The sequence below is a fragment of the Solanum lycopersicum genome, chromosome 10 (assembly GCF_036512215.1).
Source record: "Solanum lycopersicum chromosome 10, SLM_r2.1".
NCBI lineage: Eukaryota > Viridiplantae > Streptophyta > Magnoliopsida > Solanales > Solanaceae > Solanum > Solanum lycopersicum.
Window position 1 is genome coordinate 54132387 of NC_090809.1, and position 22210 is coordinate 54154596.

At 36.3% G+C, this 22210-nt stretch overlaps 1 protein-coding gene and 1 pseudogene across 1 annotated transcript; both read right to left on the reverse strand.

Moving 5' to 3' along the window:
- Window positions 1-16107: 16107 nt before the first annotated feature.
- On the reverse strand, window positions 16108-17375 carry LOC101252932 (berberine bridge enzyme-like 22). The gene has a single exon (XM_069290361.1). The coding sequence runs from the start codon at window positions 17263-17265 to the stop codon at window positions 16513-16515; it is 753 nt and encodes a 250-aa protein (XP_069146462.1). The 5' UTR covers window positions 17266-17375; the 3' UTR covers window positions 16108-16512.
- A 3071-nt stretch (window positions 17376-20446) lies between these two features.
- LOC101252636 (monolignol oxidoreductase AtBBE-like 15) lies at window positions 20447-21975 on the reverse strand (annotated as a pseudogene).
- Between the last annotated feature and the right edge of the window lie 235 nt (window positions 21976-22210).

Genomic DNA, 22210 nt, shown 5'->3' on the forward strand with positions numbered 1-22210 from the left:
TTCTAATTGCAATGATCAAACTATTAAATTACTATGAAAATATTGAAATAACGAGTAATAAAAGATAAAAAATATTGGAGATGAAAAGCTTAGATTCTAAAGAAAGAGTAGAGGACAAACATTTTCTTCAATATACATAAGCCCTTCTTTCCAACTCATTTTCCCTTTTAAACAATTGTTAATTGGTCTGAATTCCAAATAAAACACACCAATATTTTACTTGGCCCAATCCAATTCACCACTTATAAGTTAACTTGGTTCACAATAGGAAGAAACTAAATATATTAGAAATATTTATGTAATTAGATAGGTTCTCTAATTTAATACCTCTAACCAAATACAAAATAAAATAATTTATATTTTATCCTGAAGCATTATTTCTTATTTTCTATATGCCAAACGATCCTAAAAGCCTTTTTCTATTGGAAAAAGAAGAGCTTCCTAACAATGATGGAAAAAATTGAATGTCATTGTAATGTTATAAATAATGATAGAATTATAATGATTTTAATTTGTAAAAATTGTTAGATAGATTGCATTTGAAACTTGTGGTTCTTGTAAGAAAATAAAATTGTCTTAGTAAAAAACAAATTGTGAAGATAGTTCTAGTGTTGATTACATTATGTTTGTTTGTTTAAAAAATTAGAAAATGATTTAAGTATTCAAATAGTCTAAAAAATATTTGTACCATTAATTGTTTTAGTCCTTCAATAATCAACAAAATTTGAATGTATATGGCATCGATAATGTGAAGTGAAGTGAAAAGGGGTTTTGTGATAAACTAAAATTTGTAATGAAAAGAACAAGGGTTTTGTTACAAACTTAAAAGAAAAGATTCAAATTATAGGACCAAAAATAGAGCATGATCATTAATGTATGGGCCTTGATCTTCTTTTTTCTCGATAATTGTAAATATTATCATTTTTTCAGCAAAATTAAAGGTCATTCTATTCTCAAATCTGACAAGTCTGATGATATGGCCCACTTACACGAATTTCATCACCCTTAATAGCCCTTATTTTTCATATTCATCCTCTTGTTCAAATACAACATAACAACCCTAACCAAATCAATCTTAACGAGATCCATCGGTTTTGTCCAAATCAGTCGATTAACGACAATAGTGCCACTCTCATCACATCCACATAGTCTTATTCTCATTTTCAAAGCCATAAAAGGCCTTTTTTTTGTTAAATATCTAAGCTTGAAGTACTTTCATTGACTTAGTAGTTTCGTACAAAATTGGCCCAGCGAACCCTAAAAAATATCTGGCCCAATCCAAAAATTGAACCGACCACCCCTTTTTAAATATCACCCTAGTAGCTAGGTTTTTCAAATTCAACCATCTTTTTTCCTCTTCAATGTCGCCGTTGCAGGGTACTTTCACTAACTCCACCTTCCTCCTTCTTATGCGATGGATCATCACATCTTCGTTCTCTTTATACCACAATTCATCTTTCTTAGCTCACAGAGGTGGACCTCTACTATATCTTTTGCACTTTTCCCCTTTTTTTTATTTGATCTTGACCTCTTTTTCCTCTTTTACAGATATTTGCTTCAGTGGATGAAATTGTTAGGTGGTTTTGATAGAGGAACAAAAGGTCATCTTCTCTGCTGTAGCTTTGAAAAGAAAAAGGAAAAACTCGTAATAACCATATGATTCAAGCTTTGTCCATGCGATTTTCACTACTGATGGCCTCAAAAACATCGATCCTTCATATGTCTTTCGATCGGAAAAGGTAACGCCATCTCACTTCTTTATTACTTTTCACCATTAAGCTCTATCATTTTCCTTTGGTGAACAAATCTTTTCATCAGTTTGAAATTTTTTTTTTGAATTCACAAAACTTTTAAATTAAAGAAGTTGTTATTCCCAAAACATACCTAATAAAAGGGTCGGGTCCTTGTTAACCCCCTTTAAATGTTACTGGTGCAAACCTTCAATAATAGATCTATAATTATGAGATCATTTTAATTTACACTTTTGGTGTCTGGATTGTTTTTTTTAATGACAAAGTATTTTTATTTCATAATTTTTATAAATTTGAAGTATTTATCATTTTTAGATGACAACATTAAAATCACCCCTTTAATTGCAGCAATTTGATAATAGTATCGGTTATTCAATTCATGGGATAAATTTTTTGTCATAATGTATAATGAGTGACTATAAACATAATATCAAAATTTTTTTCTGTCATAATTGTTAAAGATTGAACTTTAGTACTTAACATTGTTCCGTATTACTAATCGTTCACATAATGTAACAAACACAAAGAAAATATTAAAAATTTAGCAAGGTTTAGGTTATAAAAGGTGATGTTGACTTGAAACAAGTAAAATAATTTACAATTATTATTTGGAGTACCTCTACAAGCAAGCTACCACGTGGGCAAGGTTGAAGGCCCACGGGGCGTGAACTTCTTTTCCCGGAGAAAATAATTCAAGCCAAAATGTAAACAAGAAAGGTGCAAGTATAAAAATACAAATGGAGATTAAAGAAAGGAATGATCATATATGAAGAACTAAAAAAAAAAGCTAATAAATATTTTTTCTTGATTCAACAATTTTATAATTAAATAGGATTCCTTATAATAGAAAGTTGTAATAAATTCTTTCTATTTTAGAGGTCTTTTGGATTGGCTTTCTGAAAAGTAGTACTAGACTACGAGTATTTGTTTGTTCAATGATAATATTCTTAATTTATTGAAAAAAAAAGAATAAATAAGTCCGAAGACATATATCAATAATCATTTCGACAATTATCTCTCTCAATTCATGTAAGTAGTTATTCTCGCTTATGTTTTAATGAAATTCAAACTCATTCTACCTATTTGGTAGAAGTTATGAAGATCATCAACGGCTAATCTACTATAGTTCCTAGCTCATCGGCGGCATTCTATGAATGAGTTCACAAATATGACTCTAAGCATTAATAGAATGTCAATGTGTGTTCTATGAATGTTGCTTGAAGAGTTCACAAATATGACTCTATGCATTTATAGAATGTCAATATTTGTTCTGACCGACTTAGGAGTAGTTTTTCCATGTACATTAGTTTTTGATTTCTGATTTAAAAAATCGAATAAAAATCATCAATAACTAATCTACATGAAAATAACGAGGTTTTATTAAATTTTAACAATATCCACATCATTTTTTAAACAATTTTCATATCATTTTTCATTAACAATATCTACAACAAAGCAGTGTATGAATGAGAGTACACGGAGAGCTTGCATCGTACTTTTCCCTTTTTCTTATTTGTTCTGACCTCTTTTTCTTCTTTTACAGATATTTGCTTCAGTGGATGAAATGGTTAGGTGGTTTTGATAAAGCAACAAAAGGTCATCTCCTCTGCTACAGCTTTGAATATAAAAGGAAAAACTCATAATAATCATATGATTCAAACTTTGTCCATGCGATCTTGACTACTGATGGTCTCAAAAGCTTCTATATTTATATGTCTTTCGGTCTAAAAAGGTAACCTCATCTCCCTTCTTTATTACTTTTCACCATTAATCTATATCATTTTCCTTTGGTAAAACAATCTTTTCATTGGTTTGGAATTTCAAATTTTGAATGCACTATACTTTTTAAAGAAGTTGTTATTCCCAAAACATACCTCATAAAGGTCGGGTCCTTGTTCACCCCCTTTAAATGTCTACGGTTACAAACTTTCATTAATAGATCTATAATTATGAGATCATTTTAATTAACACTTTTGGTTTCTGAATCATTTTTTTAGTGGCAAAGTACTTTTATTTCATAATTTTTGTACCTTTGAAGTATTTATCATTTTTAGAAAAGAACATTACTATGAAATAACTCCCTTAATTGCAGCAATTTGATAATAGTATCGATTATTCAATTCATGGGATAAATTTTTTGTCATAATGTATAATGAGTGACTATAAACATAATATCAAAAAATTTTGCTGTCATAATTGTTAGAGATTGAACTTTAGTACTTAACATTGTTCCATGTTACTACTCGTTCACATAATGTAATAAACACGAAGAGAATATTAAAAATTTAGCAAGGTTTAGGTTATGAAAGGTGATGTTGACTACTAGTTCTTATTCTAGACCAATGAAATGTACTTGAAGCAAGTAAAATAATTTACAATTACTATTTAGAGTACCTGTAGAAGCAAGCTACCGCGTGGACAAGGTTTAAGGCCCACAGATCGTGAACTTCTTTTCCCGAATAAAATAATTTCAAACCAAAATGTAAACAAGAAAGATACAAGTATACAAATACAAAAGGAAATTAAAGAAAATATTGATCATATATGAAGAACTAAAAAAAACCTGATAAATATTTTTACTTGATTCAACAATTTTATAATTAAATAGGATTGCTTATAATAGAAAGTTGTAATAAATTCTTTCTATTTTAGAGGTCTTTTGGATTGGCTTTCTGAAAAGTAGTACTAGACTAGTAGGAATTTGTTTGTTCAATCATAATATTCTTAATTTATTGAGAAAAAAAAGAATAAGTCCGAATACATACATTAATAATCATTTCGACAATTATCTCTTTCAATTCATGTAAATAGTTATTCTTGCTTATGTTTTAATGAAATTCAAACTCATTCTACCTATTCGGTAGAAGTCATTCAGAATTGAATCAAGTGGATGACTAATATATATGAAGATCATCAACGGCTAATCTACTATAGTTCCTAGCTCGGCGGCGGCATTCTATGAATGAGTTCACAAATATGACTCTAAGCATTAATAGAATGCCAAAGTTTGTTCTATTAATGTTGCTTGAAGAGTTCACAAATATGACTCTATGCATTTATAGAATGTCAATGTTTGTTCTGACCGACTTAGGAGTTGTTTTTCCTTGTACATTAGTTTTTTATTTCTGTTTAAAAAATTGAATGAAAATAATCAATAACTAATCTACATGAAAATAACGAGGTTTTATTAGATTTTAACAATATCCACATCATTTTTTTTAACAATATCCATATTATTTTTCATTAACAATATCTACAACAAAGCAGTGTATGAATGAGAGTACATGAAGAGCTTGCATGGTATTTTATCTAACTTGCATGTCATGATATATGATTTTCTAGTCATGACATGCAAGTCACATAAAATACGATGCAAGCTCTCAATATACTCTCTGTCATACACTACTTCATCGCTTTGGAAATTCGAAAGGTTGTCGCATCAGTTCCCTCACCAAACACGTGTACTAGGTAAAATCACGCAAAATGCTCATCAGTGATAATCCCCGTAAACTCATTTGATCACATACTCAATTCTAACTTACTGGATAAATCAGCAACTACAATCTCACGAACAAACAAAAAAACATCATTCAATGCTAACAATTCATTAGCAATATTCTTCTTGCACCTTGCAACCCCAATGACCTCTACTATTTCCCTTATACTACTCCAACAAAAGTTATACAAGGTATCCTCAAGCGCAGCAACTCTTCTAACACTAATAACAATCAAGCAAAGTCATTGTATCTTTTCATATGCAAATCATTACTCATCAATTCATTCGCATATGAAGAGATACAATGAATGTGCTAGATTGTTATTAGTGTTCTGTAAGTTATTTGATAAGAGCTGTTGCACTTGAGAATCCCTTTTAACTTTTGTCGGAGTAGTACAAGGGAAATACTAAAGGTCACTGGGGTTGCAAGGCGCAATGAGAATGTTGCGTATGAATTGTTAGCATTGAATGATGCTTTTATGATTGTTCGTGAGTTTGTAGTTACTGATTTATCGGTAAGTTAAAATTGAGTATATATGAGATCAAATGATTTTGTGGGGTTATCATGATGAACAAGTTGCGTGATTTTACCTAGTCCATGTTCTTGGTGAGGGCATTGATGTAACAATCTTTCGACTATTTTAGAAGTGAAGCAGTGTATGAAAAAGAGTACACTGAGAGCTTATATCGTATTTTATCTTACTTGAATGTTATGATATATGATTTGCTAGATAAAATAGAACGGTGCTTAAGGAAATTGGAAGATCGACTGAGATTGAAGAATATTATAGTTAAAAATTTCAGATTGTAATAAAAATGACATGGAATTTCATTAATACATAAAGAAAGAAGTCAATTTGGAACTGGAAAAAAGAAAAATGTCACGATGTTACTAATGCATGGACTTCGATATTTATTTTCTTCTTTTTTCTTTTCAATAAATTGAATATATTAGTATTATTTTTTCGACAAAATTGCAGTCCATTCTATTCCCAACCCTGAATAAATAATTATAGTTATTGGGAGATCACGTCATTTGTGAGTATATGCTATTATTTGATAAAACATGTTTTTATTTGTTTGATAGTTATATTAAATGAAGATTGGAGTAAAAAATAACGTTACATCTGGACATACATTTGTTCATGTTTATTTGAAAGGTCATTGGTATAATTGTATAAGCATAAATTAGTTAATATTTTTTTGTCTGTAGAATAATTTTCCAGTTTTTTTAATCACTTTTCTACGTGCGTCTTAGTTAGCGTTTGACTATATATTATTTTTAAATATGTTTGTTAAAAAATTTTGGTTGAAATTTCACCATGTATTTAGTTATAATTTTTGGAAAGAATATTTGAGTGTTTAAAAATATATATGATTTATACACATAAGTTTTAAAAAATATTAAATATCCATAAGTTTGTGTTATTACGTTATAATAAACATGTTTGGTGAAAAATTAGGAAAGTTTTAGGAAATAAACCAAAATCATGATTCCTTAGTAGTTTAGAATTCCTTATTAGGATTTTGTTATTTATGGTATGTCACGACCCAAACCGGGTTGTGACTGGCACACACACTTACCCTCCTATGTGAGCGAACCAACCAATCTAACCTTAACATTTCAATATAATATCAACAGAAAGTAATGCGGAAGATTTAAACTCATTAAATAAAGACCAATTCATTAACTTCTAAAATTCAACATCTATTATTCCCCAAAATCTGGAAGTCATCATCACAAGAACATCTACGATCAAACGACTAAACTAAGAGTATTCTAAAAGCTAAAAATACATAAGAAGCTAGTCCATGCCGGAAGTTCAAGGCATCAAGACTTGAAGAAGAAGATCCAGTCCAAGCTAGAAGCATTAGCTCACCCTGAATTTTCGGTGTAGTAAGACTGGCTTGAATTACTATTGAGTTGAAGACGATGGAACGTTTGCTGCACTCCACAAATAAACAAGAAGAGAACATAAAAGTAGGGGTCAGTACAAAACACGGGTACTGAGTAGATATCATCGGCCAACTCAAAATAGAAATTAATATATACCAAGTAATATCATAAAATCAGCCATGATACTCAACATGTAGCAACAACAAGTACTATATCATTAACAATTACCGTCAAGTTCACGCATGAGGACTCATGCCTCAATACCATACTCATTTGGGAATTATGTTCATTAGATTGAGTATATTAACATCTTTCGAGATTCATTATCTTTATTTCTCTTGTGTCGGTACGTGACACTCCGCTCCCTCATATTCATTAATCCTTTTGTGTCGGTACGTGACACTCCGATCCCCTAAATCTACGTGTCGGTTCGTGACACCCGATCCCCTAATTCTACGTGTCGGTTCGTGACACCCGATCCCCTAATTCAACGTGTCGGTTCGTGACACCCGATCCCCTAATTCTACTTGTCGGTTCGTGGCACCCGATCCCCTAATTCTACGTGTCGGTTCGTGACACCCGATCCCCTAATTCTACTTGTCGGTTCGTGACACCCGATCCCCTAATTCTACGTGTCGGTTCGTGACACCCGATCCCCTAAATCTCCTTCCATCAATTCATCAAGCCTTCTGTCTTACCAAGGCATCATCAATCTCATTACTTTAGTTCATCAAGCCTTCTCCCTTACCAAGGCATCATCATTAAAAAGAGATTAGGTTTTTATCAAGATTTGGGATTCAATAACTTCATCATGCTTAGAATAATCACAATTATATAATCACGTTCATGCATGCATACAATTAAGCACATAGCAGGGTTTACAATACTATCAATACATATCATTCTCTATTAAGAGTTTACTATGAAAGCATGAAAACCATAACCTACCTCCACCGAAGATTAGAAATCAAGCAAGCAAATTCCCAAAGCTTTGTGTCCTCTTCGTCTCTCCTCTTTCTCGTTCAACTTTCTCTCTCTTTCTCTTGTTCTTTCTATTTTCTTTATTCAAACCCTCTTTCTTTTACCCTAATTAGTATATAATTAAGGATAAAAGATGGCAATAATGCCCCACTAATTAACTTAAGGTTACCTCTTTTAACCCCCAAGTAATTAGACTTATTAACATTAACCCACTAATCTTATAATTAAAGCAGGAATAGTCAAAAACGTCCATTAAAATGTATAAAGAAATCCGACCCGGACTGGGATTGTGCAACCTGTGACGGGCCGTCGTGCCTGCGACGGTCCGTCCTGCAGGTCGTCGCAAAGTTCAGAGACCCAAATTTCCACCAAGGGTCTGTGACGGTCCGTCACGCCCGTGACGGTCTGTGACGGTCCGTCACGCCCGTGACGGTCCGTCCTGCCCGTGACGGTCTGTCACGCCCGTGACGGTCCGTCCTGCCATTCCGTTACGAAGTTCAGAGAGTCGATTTTCAGTATCCAATTTCAGAATTTCTAAGTGTTTTGAAACGAGACCCCTCGACGGTCCGTCGTGCTCATGACGGTCCGTCGTGGGTTCCGTCGTCTCTGCCTGTTTTTCCAGAAATAAAATCTGCTACTCAAAACGACTAAATAGGTCGTTACATTAGATACCAATTTACCCATCGTTCGTCCCCGAACGATCGTAAGAAGAAAAACAAGGGCGAAAAAGAGTACCTGAATCTGTAAACAGGTGTGGGTATCTTTCTCGCATATCAGCCTCTTTCTCCTAAGTGGCTTCTTCGACTGGTCGATTCTTCCATTGAACTTTGATGGATGCAATCTCCCTTGATCTCAACTTGCGAATTTCTCTATCTAAAATAGCAACAGGCTCCTCCTCATAAGACAAATTCTCATCAAGCAAAACGGAATCCCAACGGATGATGTAATTTCCATCCCCATGATATCTTTTCAACATAGACACATGGAATACCGGATGCACTCCGGACAGCCCTGGAGGCAAGGCTAACTCATAAGCCACCTCCCCTACTCGCTTAAGTACTTCAAATGGACCAATATACCTTGGGCTAAGTTTACCTCGCTTACCAAATCACATCACCCCTTTCATTGGCGAAACCTTCAACAAGACTTGTTCACCTTCCATGAACTCTAAGTCTCTAACCTTTCGATCTGCATATTCTTTTTGTCTACTTTGCGCCGCTAGAAGCTTTTCTTGAATAGACTTCACTTTCTCTATCGAATCCCTCAAGAGATCCGTACCCCAAGGTCTAACCTCGAATGCATCAAACCAACCAATGGGAGACCTACATCTTCTCCCATACAATGCTTCAAATGGGGCCATATCAATACTTGAGTGATAACTATTATTGTATGAAAACTCCGCTAAGGGTAGGAAGCTATCCCAATGGCCACCAAACTCTATCACACATGCACGAAGCATATCCTCCAACACTTGAATCGTTCGCTCACACTGACCGTCGATCTGAGGATGGAACGCAGTACTAAGGTCCAACCTAGTTCCCGATTCCGCATGCAATGTTTTCCAAAACTTAGAAGTAAACTGCGTACCTCTATCTGATATGATGGATAGTGGAACCCCATGCAATCGAACGATTTCTGAGATATAGATCTTGGCTAACTTCTCTGCATTGTAAGTCACCTTAACCGGAATAAAATGAGCAGACTTAGTTAACCTATCAACAATCACCCAAATAGAGTCATACTTACCCATTGTCCTTGGAAGACCAACCACAAAGTCCATTGCAATTCTTTCCCACTTCCATTCCGGAATGGGCATTCTCTGAAGTGTTCCTCCGGGCCTTTGGTGTTCATACTTTACTTGTTGACAGTTTGGACACTTGGCAATAAAGTCAACAATATCACGCTTCATTCTACTCCACCAAAAGTGTTGTTTTAGGTCACGATACATCTTGGTTGCACCCGGATGTATAGAATATCGTGAACTATGAGCCTCTGTCAGAATAGTGTTGATCAAATCATCGACGCGGGGTACACATACCCTTCCCTTGATTCTCAAAATACCTTCCTCATCGATTTGTGCTTCCTTAGCCTCCCCTCGCAATACTTTATCATTCGCCTTAGTTTCTCATCATCAAACTGTTTTCCCTTAATTTTGTCAAGAAAAGAAGATCTTGACTCCACACTAGCCAACAATCCTCCCTTCTCATTTACTTCTAATCTCATCAAGTCATTAGCTAGAATCTGAACCTCTCTAGCCAATGGGCGTCTAGAAGCTTGCAAGTGAACTAGACTTCCCATGCTTCCCACCTTTCTACTTAAAGCATCCGCTACAACATTCGCCTTCCCCGGATGATACAAAATAGTGATGTCGTAGTCCTTCAGTAGTTCCATCCATCTCCGTTGCCTCAAGTTCAAATCCTTCTGAGTAAAGACATACTGAAGGCTACGATGATCCGTGTAGACCTCACACTTAACCCCATATAAATAGTGTCTCCATTGCTTTAATGCAAACACTACCACAGCCAATTCCAAATCATGAGTTGGATAGTTACGTTCATGCACCTTTAATTGCCTTGAAGCATAAGCAATCACACTCTTCTCTTGCATTAGTACTGCACCCAAACCAGAATAGGATGCATCACAATAAACAATGAAGTTCTTACCCTCTACTGGCAAGGTAAGGATAGGTGCGGTAGTCAACAAAGTCTTGAGCTTCTGAAAGCTTTCCTCACACCCGTCCGACCATACAAATGGAACATTCTGCTTAGTCAAGTTCGTCAATTGGGAAGCAATAGAAGAGAATCCCTTGACAAATCGACGGTAGTAGCTAGCTAACCCAACAAAGCTCCTTATTTCTGACACATTAGTAGGTCTTACCCAATTCTTCACTGTCTCTATCTTAGAAGGATCCACCATCACTCCATCCTTAGAAACCACGTGCCCTAAGAAGGACACTGCATCTAGCCAAAACTCACACTTAGAGAACTTGGCATAAAGCTTTTTCTCCCTCAACATTTCCAATACCATTCTCAAATGCTCTTCATGTTCCTTCTTGCTCTTTGAGTATACCAATATATCATCAATAAATACGATCACGAAGAGGTCCAAATATGGCTTAAAAATCCCGTTCATCAAGCTCATGAACGCAGCAGGGGCGTTCGTAAGACCAAAAGACATCACTACAAATTCGTAATGCCCATACCTCGTTCGAAAAGCAGTCTTTGGCACATCTGTTGCCCGTATTTTCAATAGATGATAACCGGATCTCAAGTCAATCTTAGAGAAGACACAAGCACCTTGTAACTGATCGAACAAGTCATCAATGCGGGGAAGAGGGTACTTGTTCTTTATGGTTACCTTGTTTAGTTGTATGTAGTCTATATACATTCGAAAACTCCCATCCTTCTTCTTTACAAACAAAACCGGAGCATCCCAAGGAGATGCTCTTGGTCTAATAAAGCCTTTGTTTAACAACTCTTGAAGTTGGGCTTTTAACTCTCTTAACTCCGCGGGAGCCATTCTATAAGGGGGTATCGAAATGGGGCGAGTACCCGGTTCAAGGTCAATACAATAATCAATATCCCTATCTGGTGGCATACCAAGAAGATCTGCAGGGAACACATCCAGAAACTCTCGGACCACCGAAACCGACTCAATCGAGGGTACTTAGGTAGTGTCATCCTTGAGATGTGCCAAGAAAGCTAAACACCCTTTACTAACCATTTTCTTAGCACGAAGAAAGGAGATGATACGCACCGGATTGGAAGTGTAGTCACCCTCCCAGACTAACGGATCTGTCCCAGGCTTGGCTAACGTCACCGTTTTAGCAGTACAGTCCAAAATTGCAAATTGCGGAGAAAGCCAAGTCATACCCAAAATTACATCAAAATCATCCATTTCTAAGATAACCAAATCTACATAAGTGTTGCTCCCCACAAAGTTCACCAAACAAGACCTATACACCTTTTCAACTACCACGGACTCACCCACCGGAGTAGAAACACGAATAGGCATATCAAGTAATTCACAATGTAAATTTAGACCATTAGCAAATGAGGTAGATACATAAGAAAATGTGGATCCAGGATCAAACAATACAGAAGCCATGCAATCACAAACCAGAAGATTACCTGTGATGACAGCATCAGATGCCTCTGCTTCAGACCGCCCAGGGAAAGCGTAACAATGGGCCCTATCGTTCGTCTGTCTGTTGCCCCTACCATGTTGTGATGTAGTGGCTCCAGTTTGCCCATCACCTCGGCCGTTTTGGTGACCACCATTACCTCGACCACCATGTCCTCCAGAATGATGGCCTCTACCATGACCACCTCTACCATTAGCCATTGGGGGTCTATAACTCTGTTTTGGATAATTCCTCCGAATATGTCCAGTCTCCCCACATCCATAACACTCTCTGGAGTCAAGCGTAGGTCTCTCATAGAAGTGTTGACCGGTCTGAGGTGGACCCCCAACTACAGTCTGTAGTGAAGACTGAATGGGTCGAACTGAGTAACCTCCGGAACCTTGTCCTCTAGAGTAAGAACCATTAAACTCGCCTCCCTTTCGAAACCTTTTTTATGTCGATGTCGTGGTGAAGTCATCTGGCTTCACTCCTTCCACCTCTATCACGAAGTCTACCACCTCTTGGAAGGATTTTGTCGTAGCCGCTACCTGTAAGGCTGAAATCCGCAACTCTGACCTCAACCCCTTCACAAAACGGCGAATCCGCTCTTGTGGACTGAAACATAGTTGGGTGGCATACCGGGATAATGCACGAAACTTAGCCTCATATGCATTGACCGACATCCTACCTTGCTCTAGGCTCAAGAACTCATCCCTTTTCCTATCCCTCAAAGTTCGGGGGGATATACTTCTCCATAAACAAGCTAGAGAATGAGGCCCAAGTCATAGGTGGTGCCTCTGTTGGTTGACACTCAATATGTGACCGCCACCACATTTTGGCGTTCCCATGAAACTGATAAATCACAAACTCCACACCAAACTGATAAGTTACAAACTCCACACCAAACCGTTCTACTATACCCATCTCAATTTCAAGAACTTACTGAAAAGTTCATGCTGATCATTTGTCATTATAGGCCCAGTAGTCAGACGTGGAAATGTGCCTATGTCCAATGAGGCATCCATACGGGGAGCCATAGTGGCTGCATGTTGTACTTCTAAAACTGGAGGTGTTGGCGCAGAAAACACTGGAGGTGCCTGACCTTGATCAGACAACCCACTGAGATAGGCGAGAACCTGATTGATCATCTCTGGGGTAGGTTGGGGTGGCAATCCCTCATTCTGCACTTGTTCAGTTTCCCCATCCTCCCCTTCTCTTATTACTTCCTCAGTCGGTGGAGGAGTCACTGCCCTAGTATCAGATGGGCTAGGTGCTCGTCCTCTTCCCCTAGAGGACGTCCTCCCACGACCTCTACCACGGCCTCTTGCCGCTGCTCTTCCTCGAGCAACAGCCCCAGTGGCTTGCTCAGACGCACCCTGTCCCGCCGGTGCTGGTGTTGGTCTTGGCGTAGTCGTTGCTCTAGTTCTAACCATCTACGAAAGAGAGTGAAAATGGTCAGATACCAATTTGTATCACCTAGATACCAATTGGATTCAAGTAGTAGCACGAAAGAAAGAAAGAAAGAGTGGAATTTTCCTAAAGTCTTATAGCCTCTCAAAGAAAAGTAAAGGCGTCCCCCTACCATTCCTTAAGACTCTACTAGACTCGTTCTTGTGTGATGAGACCAACGAACCTAATGCTCTGATACCAAGTTTGTCACGACCCAAACCGGGTTGCAACTGGCACCCACACTTACCCTCCTATGTGAGCGAACCAACCAATCTAACCTTAACATTTCAATATAATATCAACAGAAAGTAATGCGGAAGACTTAAACTCATTAAATAAAGACCAATTCATTAACTTCTAAAATTCAACATCTATTATTCCCCAAAATCTGGAAGTCATCATCACAAGAACATCAACGATCAAACGACTAAACTAAGAGTATTCTAAAAGCTAAAAATACATAAGAAGCTAGTCCATGCCGGAAGTTCAAGGCATCAAGACTTGAAGAAGAAGATCCAGTCCAAGCTAGAAGCATTAGCTCACCCTGAATTTCCGGTGTAGTAAGACTGGCTTGAATTACTATTGAGTTGAAGACGATGACACGTTTGCTGCACTCCACAAATAAACAAGAAGAGAACATAAAAGTAGGGGTCAGTACAAAACACGGGTACTGAGTAGATATCATCGTCCAACTCAAAATAGAAATCAATATATACCAAGTAATATCATAAAATCAGCCGTGATACTCAACATGTAGCAACAACAAGTACTATATCATTAAAAATTACCGTCAAGTTCACGCATGAGGACTCAAGCCTCAATACCAAACTCATTTGGGAATTATGTTCATTAGATTGAGTATATTAACATCTTTCGAGATTCATTATCTTTATTTCTCTTGTGTCGGTACGTGACACTCCGCTCCCTCATATTCATTAATCCTCTTATGTCGGTACGTGACACTCCGATCCCCTAAATCTACGTGTCGGTTCGTGACACCCGATCCCCTAATTCTACGTGTCGGTTTGTGACACCCGATCCCCTAATTCTACGTGTCGGTTCGTGACACCCGATCCCCTAATTCTACGTGTCGGTTCGTGACACCCGATCCCCTAATTCTACGTGTCGGTTCGTGACACCCGATCCCCTAATTCTACGTGTCGGTTCGTGACACCCGATCCCCTAATTCTACGTGTCGGTTTGTGACACCCGATCCCCTAATTCTACGTGTCGGTTCGTGACACCCGATCCCCTAAATCTCCTTCCATCAATTCATCAAGCCTTCTGTCTTACCAAGGCATCATCAATCTCATTACTATAGTTCATCAAGCCTTCTCCCTTACCAAGGCATCATCATTAAAAAGAGATTAGGTTTTTATCAAGATTTGGGATTCAATAACTTCATCATGCTTAATATAATCACAATTATATAATCACGTTCATGCATGCATACAAATAAGCACATAGCAGGGTTTACAATACTATCAATACATATCATTCTCTATTAAGAGTTTACTATGAAAGCATGAAAACCATAACTTACCTCCACCGAAGATTAGAAATCAAGCAAGCAAATTCCCAAAGCTTTGTGTCCTCTTCGTCTCTCCTCTTTCTCGTTCAACTTTCTCTCTCTTTCTCTTGTTCTTTCTATTTTCTTTATTCAAACCCTCTTTCTTTTACCCTAATTAGTATATAATTAAGGATAAAAGATGGCAATAATGCCCCACTAATTAACTTAAGGTTACCTCTTTTAACCCCCAAGTAATTAGACTTATTAACATTAACCCACTAATCTTATAATTAAAGCAGGAATAGTCAAAAACGTCCCTTAAAACGTATAAAGAAATCCGACTCGGACTGGGATTGCGCAACCTGTGACGGGCCATCGTGCCTGCGACGGTCCGTCCTGCAGGTCGTCGCAAAGTTCAGAGACCCAAATTTCCACCAAGGGTCTGTGACGGTCCGTCACGCCCGTGACGGTCCGTCCTGCCAATCCGTTACGAAGTTCAGAGAGTCGATTTTCAGTACCCAATTTCAGAATTTCTAAGTGTTTTGAAACGAGACCCCTCGACGGTCCGTCGTGCTCATGACGGTCCGTCATGGGTTCTATCGTCTCAGCCTGTTTTTCCAGAAGTAAAATCTGCTGCTCAAAACGACTAAACAGGTCGTTACATGGTATTTCTTATTTATGTTTAAGATTTATTAGTTTCTGGTGCAATATAAATATGTGTGCGTTCTTTATAAGCTCCTCCTGTTTTAGGACTATTATATTTCTTACGCGATCAGGTACACTTGTGTTTATAACTAAAAACGTGTTGCATTTACATTTATGACTACTTGAACTTAAAGTTGTTTTTGCAATGGCATTTATGATTTATTTTGTTTGATGAACAATAATAAGATGCCAACTATTATAATAAAAGTTGTTGAAGTCATATATTTTGTTACTAACAACAAAGAGGAGGAATACTTAGTTCATTTGTGAAAAAGTTATTTGGATCTATTTGATGTTTTGCTTTTGCCAGTCTTTGAAAGTTACTTTTAAAATACTTGGTACCCCAAGTCATGATAGCTTGTCGATAACTCGAGTCATTACCTTGTTGGTTGATTCCCAAATCAAGATCTCTATAGTTGAGATAAGCCGCTCTTGGTGAATTCGACACATATGGCTCCATGTACTTGTAAAGATTTTGAATCCCATACAAGTATTGTTTAGATCCCTTATTTGAACCCCATTTCACTATGTATTATATGTTGTAAATGTTCCCTTTTCTATGAGGAAACGGTATTTCATATTCTTCAATTTCTTCCATTATCATGAAAACTTTTTTTTTCCAAAAAAACCTCTCTGAGATCCCTGGAAAACACTTTCAAGCATTGACTCAACGACAAAATCTGAATTAACCTTGAAGTTGCTTTTATATTGTGCTTTTCTATCCAACAGGACTTCTAGTGGTTCGCCTTTTTGGTAACCGGTGAAATAGAGGACAGATTTTATCCAGCTCATCTCCGTGCAATCTTCCATCTTCAATCCCAATTCAGGGAAATTCGCGTTCATAAGAGAAATCAGGTCGAATTTAAGTCCGAAGAAGAGTGAATTGAACAAGACTTCAGATAGCTTCACATTCCCCTGGCTACGTATTCCATCGATTTGTTGAATGAGTACTCGAATGAAGAGACCCTCGGGTAGTTTGTTAGCTATGTATTGCCAGTTATGTACAAGCTCGACACCTTCTTGATCTAATCTCTTGTGAATTGTGAAAACTGTGACGAGAGATGGAACGCGAACTAGTCTCACTTTCCAGGCTGATATTACTCCAAAACTAGCTCCTCCACCTCCTCTAATTGCCCAAAATACATCTTCTCCCATTGTTTTTCGATTTAGAATTGTACCATTTGCATCAACCAAATTTGCATCTATAATATTATCAGCAGCCAGGTCATATTTTCTCATCATAGTGCCAATGCCACCTCCACTAAAGTGTCCACCAACACCAACACTTGGACATATTTTTAGCAATATATAAAACCAATATATAAACAAATACATCTTCCATTCTTGCCCCATGCAGGTGAAACCTATATCTTGGAAATGTATATTTTAGTTGTATACAACTTTCACCTTGCCACTAGCCATTGAAATCTATATATACTGAAAGTGGATACATTTTCCACCTTGCCCCATAGATATTTATTTGTATCTTGAAAGTGGATATTTTACGCAACTAAAAAATCTAAATTTAGCGATAAAAAAAATAAAAAATTTGTAGCTAAATAACAAATTTTATTGCTATCACTTAGCGACTGACTTTAGTTAGCGACGAGCAAAAAAGCGACAGACTAACGACGTTCATTGCTAAATGCAGTGTTTTTTGGTAGTGAATTAGTTGTTTACAACTTCCACCTTGCGTCTAGCCTTTGAAATCTATTTTGAATGTTGATATTTTAGTTGTAGATAACTTCCACCTTGTCTCTAGCCTTTCAAATCTATCTTGAAATGGGAATATGCAATTCACTAATTGAATAACTTATATAATATTGACATATATCTAGAATTTAAACTCAATGAGTTTAACTTTTAGCTAATTTTTTAGTATCAAATTTACTTTAAAATTATATGTTCATATATATTATTTATTGAAATTTTAAATATATGTTCTGCATTGAGAATACTTAGAAGGTGTTACATCGATACTATATCAAAAATGAGCTTTAGCGGAAATTAATTAGCAATTGTCGTTAAATATATATTTTTAACGGCAATTAGTAGTCTTTATATATATTCCTAAAGGCTTTAGAGACATTGAATCTAATGTCACTTAACTAATGTCGATAAAGACTTAAACATTCTTTATTAATAACAGATAGTATTAAATAAATAGTATAAAATAATATTAGTATTTACTGTGTACTAATCCTAGTCCTATTAGGATTAGTACTCCTTAATCCTAGTCCTATTAGGATTAGTACTCCTTCCTATATCTCCTATATATATCTCCCATGTATTCCCTTATAAGGTTAACATTTTAATACAAACAATATTTCTTCATGGTATCAAGAGCCAGAAAACCTAGATCTTCTTTTCTCTAGTTTTTTTTTTCTCTTTTTAGGGCACCGATTGTTCCCTTTCTTCTCTTGGGCGGCGGCAGCCATGACAACCGAGGTGGATCCTCTCGATTCACTTCCTTCAGGCGTTAAACTCCTTCTCAGGCATCTTCATGCCTTGATTCCCAAAAAATTATCAGACATAAATTACCCTACATGGAAAATCATCGTTCTTACAGCCCTTGAGGCCAATTACTTTCTCAAATACGTCGATGGAAGCACAGAACCGCCGCCGGCAGTCATCACCGCCACGGACAAATAACAAAAAACTAATCCGGCCCATGCTGCCTGGAAAGCCGTGGATGGACAGATCCGATCATGTTTGATTGCGGTCATCTCTCCCACGATTCAGAAACACGTCCGATCCTACACAACTGCTTCAGCCCTGTGGACGGCCCTCGCAACATGCTATGCATCAATTTCCCACTCTCATATTTTTCAATTGCGTGATCGTCTCCACACAATTACCAAAATCACGATTACCTCAGTTCCAAGCTTCCGTTCGCTTCCGCTTAGCTCAGCTTGAGGGGGATAATAACAGATAGTATTAAATAAATAGTATACAATAATATTAGTATTTACTGTATACTAATCCTAGTCCTATTAGGATTAGTACTCCTTAATCCTAATCCTATTAGGATTAGTACTCTTCCTATATAACTTATATATATCTCATTTATTCCCTTATTAGGTTAACACTTTAATACAATTAATATTTTTTCATTTATTAATGTGTCTATTTATTATCGCTAAAAGTTTTTTTTTTTTAGTGATCTGTTACTAAGCACCAACAATATATAGCTTTTGACACGTACACCAATTTGCCTCGAAAGGTTCTGCACAAAGTTAGGTGGATATTGGCTCTTAGGCACATGGGATAAGAATTTATAAGTCAATTACAAAATTCTTTATACAAGAGACATTTGTGCATGTTTTATTGACTTAATAATTAATATGAATTTTAGGTACGTTGGTCATCAAAAGTCAATTAAAAAAATGTCATTGACTATGAAAAAAAAATATTGGTCAGAATGATATCTTATTTTTTAAATATTTTCATTCTTTTACCTTTAATATTTTTGACTAAATATAAGGGGGCAAATCAGTTTTTTTTTTTAAATTTTTAAATCTGGCCATTTAGCACTTCCCCTTACTATTTAGTCAAGGCCCATTGTTCTAAATCCTCTTACATTTATTGGGATTATGATTCACCACTTTTACCCTAATGGTGTGTTTGGTACGAAGGAAAGTGTTTTCCATGGAAAATATTTTCCTGGAAAATACTGATTTTGGACTTATTTTTTTATGTTTGGTTGAGTAGTAGAAATTTTTTTTTGTGTGTGTTTAATTTATGAATGAAATTAATTTTTTGGGGGTTTGGAGGTGTGGGGGGGCTGGTAGGGGGCTGGCCGGGTGGATGGTAGGAGTTTAAAAATAAAAATTTGAAGTTGAAAATATTTTGAAAAGCAAAATTAATTTTTTGGGAAGGGGTTGGGGTTGGGGAGGGGGGGGCTGGTGGTGGGGCGGTCAGAGAACGAATGAAAAATAAAATTTTAAAATTGAAAATATTTTTTTTATAATTAATGTTTTTCCCAAAAAAAAAAGGTAATTTGAAATTTGAGGAAAGTTTTGAAAAATGTTTTCCTTAATTTTTGAAGGGAAGTCAATTTCCTTAATTTTGAGGAAAATGAATTGATTTGGAAAACATTTTCCAAGATTTTGTCCCAACCAAACATGAAAAAATTGGAAAACATGTTCCATAAAATGTTTTCCTTCATACCAAACACACTCTTTATGAATAATCTCTATCTAGAAGAATTTGTATGCATATTTTTGCGTTATTTTGATACGCGGGTTAAATTATTTTGGAATTATAATTTTTTAAACTAATTTATTTGATTAGCGCAATAAAATAATCTAAGTTAGTTTGAATAAAATTGAATATCATATGATTAAATCTGAAACATCATACCTTATATCGAGTACCAAACAACACTATCATAATATGTCCTAATGACTTAGAATTTCCTATATTCATATCAAAATTGTTACTTTGAACTTTGAAGTCTTAATAAGCAAATATTACACTAGAGAAATTACTTATGATCTTAACTAAACCATACATTATACCACATTAAACAGCATTTAAGTAAAAGATATTATTACTATTAGCCACATATAAACTTAGAACATCAATCATCGCTTTACTGGGATGCTTTGTTCATGTTTGAAGAAATTTTGTGGATCCACTATACTTTTTATTTGCACCAGCCTGTTAAAATTGTTCTTGAAATACTTGTTCCCCCACACACTAGCTTGTGCAAAGCTCGAATTACGATTCATTCCTAAATCAAGATCTTTGTAATTCACATAGGCTTCTCTTGGATACATAGATGCATAAGAAGTCATGTAATTGTAGAGTTTCCTCATCCAATCGAGGTGCCTCGTGGCTAATTCTTTATTAGGTTGATTCCATAGAGTTAAATACTGAATCTTGAAAATTACCCCTTTTCTATGTGGGAATGGGGTGTCTGATTCTGATATATTCGCCATCATTCCTCCGTAAGGATTCCATATCATCAATGGTGAGTCCTCTTCTAATAGCATTTCCCAAAGCCCTTCGAGTCCTGTTTCTCGTATTGGCACTTATACGAATTCTGATTTAGCTTTGAAGTAATTCTTGAATTGTGATTTCCTCTGTAGGAGTACTTCTGGTGGCGTGTTGTTCGCGTACCCTCCAATGTATAAAATCGACTCTATCCAACTCATTTTTGTTACATCTTTTCGCGTCATTCCCAGTTCAGGGAAAGACTCGTTCATTATTCGTAGAAGAGTTTCACCATTTTCAAGAAACAATGAGTTATAAGCTGTTTGAACCGTTCTTTCCCCTTTTACCTCTTTTTTTGTCTACAACATTTATAACTACTCTCATGAATAGACGATCGTCGATTTTGTCAGCAACTTGTATAAAACCTTTGTTGCTCCGTCTTCCAGTGTTTTCGAGACAGTGAAAATAGTGACAATCGATGGAACAGTACTAACTTCATTTTCCATGAAAGTATGATCCCGAAACTAGCTCCTCCACCTCCACGAATAGCCCAAAACAAGTCTTCCCCCATCGATTGTCTATCGAGTATGGCACCATTTGCATTGACTATACGAGCATCGATCACATTATTAACTCCAAGCCCGAATTTCCTCATCATGGAACCATAAGCACCACCAGTAATATGACCACCAATACCCAAAATAGTACAGAGTCCAGCAGGGAATCCGAGAGTCTTGCTTTTCTCTGAAATCCTATAATAAATTTCACCAACAGTAGCACCAGCCTGCGCCCATGCTGAATTCTCATCTGTATTCACATCGATCCCTCGAAGCTTCAAAAGATCAATGATAACAAAAGGAAACCCCATTTCAGAAATGTATGAAATCCCCTCATAGTCATGGCCTCCACTCCTAACTCTCAGCTGAAGATTGAGCTTTTTCGTGCAAATTACAGATGCTTGGACATGGGGTTCTGTTATTGGAGTGAAAATCAGGTCAGGTTTAGGTACTGATGGCATCAAACACCTGAGATTTTGAGTTGTTGAGTTCAACATTGTGTTAAAAGAAGCATGATTTGGGGTATAGAGAGCAGAGGAAAAAGGGTCAGAGAAATAAGAATTCTTGCAAATACATTGGTAGAATTTTTTAGGGATTGTTGTATCAGAAAGAACAGAAGAAGAACTCCACAATAAGATTAGGATTCATGTAATAATAATACAGTTTGAAGAAGCCATAATAGATAATATCTTTTTTTTTATTGATGACGAAAATGTTGTTTGTCAATCTGTGTCATGAAAATCAGAAATTACTGGTTGTAATAAATCATTCAGAAAGACGAAGTAACTGAGATTTTTAGAACC